The sequence below is a fragment of the Erythrolamprus reginae genome, chromosome 4 (genome assembly GCF_031021105.1).
Source record: "Erythrolamprus reginae isolate rEryReg1 chromosome 4, rEryReg1.hap1, whole genome shotgun sequence".
Classification (NCBI taxonomy): domain Eukaryota; kingdom Metazoa; phylum Chordata; class Lepidosauria; order Squamata; family Dipsadidae; genus Erythrolamprus; species Erythrolamprus reginae.
Window position 1 is genome coordinate 2,396,532 of NC_091953.1, and position 8,951 is coordinate 2,405,482.

Genomic DNA, 8,951 nt, shown 5'->3' on the forward strand with positions numbered 1-8,951 from the left:
GCATGTATGTATCTCTATCTATCTATCTCTATCTATCTATCTATCTATCTATCTATCTCTATATCGATCTCTATCTATCTCTATCTTTCTATTTATATCTATCTATCTCTATCGATCTCTATATCTATCTATATCTATATCTATCTCTATCGATATCTATCTATCTATCTCTATCTATCTCTATCGATCTCATGTTCTATCTATCTATCTTCCTATCTATCTATCTATCTTCCTATCTATCTATCTGTTTTTTATATATATTGGGATTGTTTTATGAATTTTTTAACTTAAAATTGTAATTAGATTGGTGGGCATTGGATTTGTTACTATGTACTGTTTTTATTATTGTTGTGAGCCACCCCGAGTTTGCGGAGAGGGGCGGCATATAAATCCAATAAATCTAATCTAATCATATCTATCTCTCTCTCTCTCTATCTCTCTATCTAACTATCTATCTATCTATCTATCTATCTATCTATCTATCTATCCACCTATTCTGCAAAGCGACTCTGGGGCTTTCAGAGTTTTCCCAGCAAATCAATTGTTCCCTGTAAGGAATTCGTGTCCCTGAACTTTTAATTTCTTGTTTTATCAGTTTGTCTATGCACCAAACCTAGAGACTGCCTACTTTCACTCCCAGAAGGACGTCTGGAGTCATCATGGAAATTTGGGTTTTTTGAAATGATATCTGGTGTAAGAACAACAATGCAACAATGTACTTGCAATGCAATGCAGTATGGGTTTGGCTTTGCAATATGGGTTTTTCAATTCAATTGTAATAATAATAACAACAGAGTTGGAAGGGGCCTTGGAGGTCTTCTAGTCCAACCCCCTGCTTAGGCAGGAACCTCTACACTACTTCAGACAGATGGAGCCACCTATTTATTTATTTATTTATTTATTTTGTCCAATACACAATGAGGGTTTTAGTGGGTATATATCTATATACACATAGTAAAATACATGATAAAGGTTATAGAGGAGATACTCATAGTAAAATATATCAATGAAAGAATAGAAGAGAAGATATAGGAATAGAAGAAAGGAATAGGAGATATAGGAGAGCAATAGGACAGGGGACGGAAGGCACTCTAGTGCACTTGTACTGGCCCCTTACTGACCTCTTAGGAATCTGGATAGGTCAACCGTGGATAATTTAAGGGTAAAGTGTTGGGGGTTTGGGGATGACACTAGGGAGTCCAGTAATGAGTTCCACGCTTCGACAGCTCGGTTACTGAAGTCGTATTTTTTACAGTCAAGTTTGGAGCGGTTAATATTAAGTTTAAATCTGTTGTGTGCTCTTGTGTTGTTGTGGTTGAAGCTGAAGTAATCGCCGACAGGCAGGACGTTGCAGCATACGATCTTGTGGGCAATACTTAGATCTTTTTTAAGGCGTCTTAGTTCTAAGCTTTCTAGGCCCAGGATTGAAAGTCTACTCTCGTAGGGTCTTCTGTCTCGAGTGGAGGAGTGGAGGGCTCTTCTGGTGAAGTATGAAATGGTGAGCCATTTGCCTTTCCTTCTGTTTCAGGCTGTAGAAGACGGAAGTGAGGCGCCGGGAATGCCTCACCAAAGGCCCAAGCCGAGCCTGATGCCTTCTCAGCCGCCCAAGGAAGAAATGAAGAGAATCGCTCGGATTTTTTCCACCCAGTTTTCTAAAAATGCATAAAGCCCAGCAGGACCGAGTGCGCTTCATAAAACCTCCAGCAATAAACCAGCACTTTGGTCTCCTCAAAGAAGACAGAGACCCCCCTGAGCCCAGATAATGGACGTTGGCATCCCCTGCATCAAATCATCCGAAAGGCAGTTTGGAGTTTGGAGTGGGTACCACCAGGACAAGCTAATGTTCTCAAGGCTACATCTTTTCCTCACAGCTTTCTTTCCAGTATCCTATGCCTCCTGGCCTGAGAGTTGTTGGCATGGGAGCTGCGGAGATGTCCCTTTGGGGAAAATATCTTCCTTCCTTCCTTCCTTCCTTCCTTCCTTCCTTCCTTCCTTCCTTCTTTCTTTCTTTCTTTCTTTCTTTCACTTAGCTTTGTGAATTAAGTGAAAGAAAACTTCACTTTTCTTTCTTTTTCTTTCCTTCTTTCTTTTACTCTTTTCTCGCTTTCTCTTTCTTTCTAGACTTCCTTTTTCTCTTCCTTTTTTCTTTCTTTTTCTTTTTCTCCTTTTCTTTCTATCTGTCTCTCTATTTCTTCCTTTTTCTTTCTCTTTTTTCCTGCTTTCTCTCTTTCCCTCCTCCCTCCCTCTGTTCCTTCTTTCTTTCTTTCTCTTGACTTTGTGAAGTAAGTGAAAGAAAACTTCACTTTTCTTTCTTTTATCTTTCCTTCTTTCTTTTATTCTTCTCATTTTCTTTCTCTTTCTCTCTAGACTTTCTTCTCTTTTTTCTGTTTTCTTTCTCTTTCTTTTTCTCCTTTCTCTCTCTCTCTCTCTCTCTGTCTTTTTCTTTTTCTTTCTTGTCTTTTTCCCTTCTGTTTCTCTTTCCTTCCTCCCTCCCTCCCTCCCTTCCTCTAATATCAGTGCCACTTTGAAGAGATAATACCTGACAGCCAAAACTGATTAATTGTCACTTTAGCAATAGAGGGGAAAAGGTGCATTGCAGCAACAGAATTGTCTTTTTTTTTTTCTCAATCGCCACCTTTTGGCTCCATGTCTTTTTAAAATTATTATTAATATTTTTTAGCATTGGAATGGAACAAATTTGTTCCAAAGAGTTGCATCTCCAAAACGTTGCACTCTGGCTCCTTTAGTCCCATTCTCGCTCCCTCTCTTTTTAAAAAATCCACCCTGGACCCTTTTTCTTTTCGTTTCTTTCCCTTTGTTTCCCATGGGGAAAAAATAATAATCATCTTTTCCAGATTCTGTGCCCGAAGGAATTTTTGAAGTGAACGCCCGAGGTTAAACCTGGGATTTTAAAACGACATCCTTTCCTGAACAGTTGTTTTCAAAATCTTTTCTTTTTCTCCTTTCGAGCACCAACTTCTCCTAATGGGTTGCAGGTTCGAGGCTTACCTGGTTACCCTGGATAATGGGCAAACGGGAAAGCGGTGATGACTTTAGGATGTTTATGCAACAGGAGTTTGTGCTTTGTCCTCTCCATCCGTAGAAGGTCTCTCGGACTTCCACAGCAAAAAATAAATAAAGCAGCCAACTGCTTTGGAAATTTACATCCAGCTGGACAGGTATATGTGTGACTCTTGCACAGTACAAGCCTGGATTCTCCTGGGTTTGTTGAGTTTTTAACAACGTAGCAGGCTTGCGGGGAAAATAATGCATCCAAAATGGAACCGTGCTAATTTATTTACGAAGTATTTTTAGTTTGTTCTTTTATTTAATTATCATTGTGATTCTGGGGTTTTTATACAATAAAAACAATGTTGTATTTTTATGAATCCAAGCCCATTTCCTCGATAGCCATGTAACGTTTGAGCAGAATTTCTCAGCCTCCTGCCCCTTTAAGAGGTCTGGACTCCGACTCCCAGAATTCACGGGTGGCTGGAGAATTCTGGGAGTCGAAGTCTCGATGTCTTAAAAGGGGCCAAACTCAAGAAACACTGCAGTTGTCGTCTCCTAATATTTCTTCCGGAGGGTGTAAAATTGGAGAAGGGAAGGCACCAAGGCTGCGGATGTAACCCAGGTTCTGTCTAGAGGGAGCCCTCGACTTATGACCGGTTGATTATCAACAGTACAAAGTTACGACGAACTTTGCAAAGTTTGGTTAACAATCGTTGCAAAAGAAAAGGTCACAAAATCAGATGGAGTCCCACTTAACAAGCAGCATGACCTTCGATCGTAATGCTCAGCTCAATTGCAGTCATAAATCGAGGACTAACCTATATTACCATCTTACAGTATATTAGCTGAATAATAATAATATAGGCTTTATATTAGGCTATATAAAGGTATACAGTGATACCTTGTCTTACAAACTTAATTGGTTCCGGTACGAGATTCTTAAGGTGAAAAGTTTGTAAGACGAAACAACGTTTCCCATAGGAATCAATGGAAAAGCCATTAATGCGTGCAAGCCCAAAATTCACCCCTTTTGCCAGCTGAAGCGCCCGTTTTTGTGCTGCTGGGATTCCCCCGAGGCTCCCCTCCATGGGAAACCCCACCTCCGGACTTCTGTGTTTTTGCGACGCTGCAAGGGAATCCCAGCAGGGGAATCCCAGCATCAAAAAAACGAGCTCTTCGCTGGCAACAATAGTCTGGAGGTGGGGTTTCCCAGTGAAGGGAGCATCAATGAAATTGCAGCATTGCAAAAACACCAAAGTCCTCGAAACCCCACCTCCGGACCTCTGTGTTTTTGCGATGCTGCGATTTCACTGAGGCTACCCTCGCTGGGAAACTCCACCTCCAACTTCCGTTGCCAGCGAAGCACCCATTTTTGCGCTGCTGGGATTCCCCTGCTGGGATTCTCCTGTAGCATCACAAAAACACAGAAGTCCGGAGGTGGGGTTTCCCATGGAGAAGAGCTAAGGGGAATCCCAGCAGCACAAAAACAGATGCTTCACTGGCAACGGAAGTCCGGAGGGGGGGGGGCATCCCAGCGACGGCGGTGGGTTTGTAAGATAAAAATAGTTTGTAAGAAGAGGCAAAAAAATCTTAAACCCCGGGTTTGTATCTCGAAAAGTTTGTATGACGAGGTATCACTGTATTAAAAATTAGGCTGTATAATAATATTAAAATGAGAGCGAAGCACGACCAGCCCAGCCTTCCATTCCCACAACGGGGGGAAAAATTGCAAACGCAAATTGTTAAACATTTAAAATTGAGAATGCAAGAATCCACTTTTCCCAACCTGCTCCCTTCCGTGCTTTCCACTCTGACTCCCATCATCCCCAGCCGTGAACCATATTAATTGGGGATTGTGGGAATTGAGTAATACAGAGGGAGGCAGTGAGGATGATTTGCTATAGAGAAATATATTTTTGTTTTAACTTCTCTATAACTCCCTCCTCTCCAAACAAAAGATACACAGTTCAATTATTATTTTTTAAAATAAATTTTTATTACAATACAAAGATTAAAAAGAGCAGGCATATAGTGTTGTGCATAGTGTATCATTTCACAGTATAATTATTATTTGTATAGTTGTGATTAGATTCTAAGATACTTTATACAGAGCTGCCCCTGGTTCCCCCTCCCTCCCCGATGAAATGTTAGCCTAACAGTTCTATTTTTCCCTTTTGATATCAATATGCAGCTTATGGCATCAACGGTTGTCGCACATTTGTTCTATCATACAATTAATCTAAAGTCAGATTGGTTTGATCTTAATTTTGTGTCTTGGAATGATTTTAAGAACATCTAGTTTATTTACTACCATTATTTTTTTTCTTTCATTTATGTCCCCAAATAAAAAAGACATGGGAAAAAACTCCAAAGATGGATCTTCGAAATTACCACAATTAAACTGATATTAAAACCAGAGACCTTTCTTCTAGGCATAATAAACCAAAAACTTTAAAAAGACTATTATTATTTAATGCAACACATGATTACTGCAATTAGAATTACAATAGCACAAAATTGGAAAAAAGAAGAGACACCATCAGAAAGAGAAATGATAAAAAAAAAATACGACTGTGCAGAAATGGACAGATTAACCCAAAAACTTAAAAATAAAGAAGAATCAAAATACTATGAAATTTGGGGGGGAAATTATGACTGGGTCGAGACAAGAAAAGAAAAAAATAATGGTAGATACACAGTTCAATTATTATCATTCTATTTTCTCCCCCCATCCAGTGACGTGCACGTAGGGTGCAGATTTCCTGTAAGAGTTGCCAAAAATCCAAATTATTTCTCTCTTGTTCTCTCCCAGGTAAAAATACTACTTGGTGCCCCTTTGCAATTGCATCTTCTAATAATGAGGCTATTTTAATATTTTTGCAGGACAACCTAGCAGGTTGTGGGAACACCTGCACCCAAATAAGCGAGGCGTGTTTTCCTGAACTGTTTGTCCCAGAAACCTGAGAAGAGCCCGTAATTTTCTTCTGCCAGAGAGAAAAAATTTTAAAATTTCTTGTGACGTCTACAACTACAGTGAAGGAGGTCACACCATTTCCTGGCCTTGGGTGCTGCTGTTAACTACATTGTAAGCACAGCTCGTTCCTAGAATTGTCTCTAACTACGCACAGTAGCGTCTGGATTCCTTTCGGCAGAGGCTGAGCCTAGGATACTCCAGTGTGGATTCCTATAGTAAGCAGGGGGCTGCTTACTCAAGGATGCCTTCGATATGAGATGGCTCTGGGTTCCGAATGTCTTGCACGTTTGTGGATATGTAGCAGATCTACCAATACAGCTAGTCCTCAACGTAAAATCAGGGTTTGGTCCAAATATTTATGTCGTTAAGGAAGAGAGTTGTAAGAGTTAACATTTGTCCCGTTTTTCATGTTAAAAATCAGCAAAACGGTTATTAAGTGAATCTGGCTTTGGGGGGGCAAAGCGGATTTGATTAATGCAGGTGTAATTCGCTTACCGACTGTAGCGATTCACTTAACCACGGCAAAAAGGTGCATAAGTCACTTAGTGGCCAACTTGCTTAGCAAAGGAAATTGGCAGTTCTGTGTTAGCAAAAACTTCAGAAGAAAAGGATTTAGGGGTCGTGATTTCTGACAATCTCAAAATGGGTGAGCAGTGCAGTCAGGCGGTAGGGAAAGCAAGTAGGATGCTTGGCTGCATAGCTAGAGGTATAACAAGCAGGAAGAGGGAGATTGTGATCCCCTTATATAGAGCGCTGGTGAGACCCCATTTGGAATAATACTGTGTTCAGTTCTGGAGACCTCACCTACAAAAAGATATGGATGAAATTGAACAGGTCCAAAGACGGGCTACAAGAATGGTGGAAGGTCTCAAGCATAAAACGTATCAGGAAAGACTTCATGAACTCCATCTGTATAGTCTGGAGGACAGAAGGAAAGGGGGCACAAGATCGAAAGATTTAAATATGTTAAAAGGTTCAATAAGGTTCAGGAGGGAAGTGTTTTTAATAGGAAAGTGAACACAAGAACAAGGGGACACAATCTGAAGTTAGTTGGGGGAAAGATCAAAAGCAACATGAGAAAATATTATTTTTCTGAAAGAGTAGTAGATCCTTGGAACAAACTTCCAGCAGACGTGGTTGGTAAATCCACAGTAAGAGAATTTAAACATGCCTGGGATAAACATATATCCATTGTAAGATACATCCAAGAGAAGAGAAAAAAGAAAAAAACAGAAAAATTAAAAAAAATTAAAAAGAGAGGAATATCCTATTTTTCTCATAACTATCTTACTTTTACATATATCATTCCATATTTTATGCAGTTATTTGTATCCTTTAATTACTATTCATAATTGGTGAATAGTAATTAATTATAATTAATTGTGCTTCATATTGAAATTAAATAGTTTACACTATAAATAGTTCTCTCCACATTTGCACAATAGTCTTCAATTTTACACTTTTCCATCGTATCACCCATTATTGTCTACAAATCATTCTTGATATCTACATATTCTCATTAATCTCATTAATTTTAATTAATCATAAAAGAGATTAATGCTTACATTATTTTGTTCCCTTCATTTTGTCCCAAATTTTATAATAATTTATAGCCCTGTTGTGTGTCCACATCATCCACCAAGAACCCACCGTCCATTTTTCACATAGGGGGCGAAAAAAAAAATCCACTGTGTATCAACAGGAGATATTTCCAAAATGACAGACACCCCATGGCTATTTTGGGACTCGCAGACTGGGGGTGGGTGGACAGTGGGGGTCATTTCTGTCCTTGTACTGGCTGACCAGCCACATGATCCGTGTTTTCACCCGTTGGCATCTTGTTGAAATGCCATCCCGGCTTGAGTTTATAAAGGGGCATCGACAGACAGTGACGGGCAAGAGAGTACTGACATATGTTTTGAGTCGCCGAGACGGCTGGATTGTTGATTGACGGACGGTTCGTTTGGCAGTTATCTAAAGATCTCCTTTTTGCAAGAAGAAGACGGCGAACGGGGTATGCCAGCCTCAGAATTTGGAGAGACAATTATTCCAAGTCCAGGTAAAAATTCTGTTTTTACTGTTAGGTTTCAGGTCGAGATGGATTTTAGGTTTCAGTTGCTTGGGGACTATTTACGATTTATGGATTGGCGCTTGTAATTTATAATTAAAGTTTGTAACTATGATTATGATTATTACTTGTTGTTTTAAACTGTGAGCTTATGCAGCAGAGAAAAAAAAATCCTTGTGTGTTCAATCACATTTGGCCAATAAAGAATTCTATTCTATTCTATTCATTCTGAATTCTATTCCATTCTGTTCTGTTCTATTCATTCTGATTCTATTCTATTCAATCTTTTTTATTCTTCTACACTCCAATATTCTATTCTATTCATTCTGAATTCTATTCCATGACATTCTATTCTATTACATTCTATTTATTCTAAATTCTATTCTGCTCTATTTTCCATTCTGTTCCATTCTGTTTTTTGTTCTCTTCTTCACTCCATTATTCTGTTCTATTCTGTTCTTTTTTCTCTTCTCCATCCTTTTTCTCTTCTCTACTTCTCGTTTCTTTTCTGTTCTATTTTAAATATACTATCTAATATTTCCTATTCTATTCGTTCCTTTTTCTGTTCTATTTTTCAACTTTTTCACCATCAAAATAGAAAACGGTCACTAAATGAACCCTTGTAAGTTCGGGGGTCTCCCTCTATTTTCCCCAAGATCGTCTCTGCGCTCCTCCACCCCAATATTGGATGGATCCGCTGTTACTCCACCCAGGCGGCTGCTTGTATATTATTATTATTATTATTATTATTATTATTATTATTATTATTTATTAGATTTGTATGCCGCCCCTCTCCGCAGACTCGGGGTGGCTCACAACAGTGATAAAGAACAATATGTATTGAAAAATCTAATAATTTAAAATCTAAAATAGCAATTGTACATTTTAAAAATCTAA

At 39.0% G+C, this 8,951-nt stretch overlaps 1 protein-coding gene across 1 annotated transcript in view; it reads left to right on the top strand.

Moving 5' to 3' along the window:
- Nucleotides 1-3,389, top strand: part of C2CD3 (C2 domain containing 3 centriole elongation regulator) — an 87,076-nt gene extending 83,687 nt beyond the window's left edge. The window contains 1 exon segment of the mRNA XM_070749450.1: nucleotides 1,529-3,389. Coding sequence (XP_070605551.1) covers nucleotides 1,529-1,666 — 138 coding nt within the window. The 3' untranslated portion in view covers nucleotides 1,667-3,389.
- The last annotated feature ends 5,562 nt before the right edge of the window (nucleotides 3,390-8,951 follow it).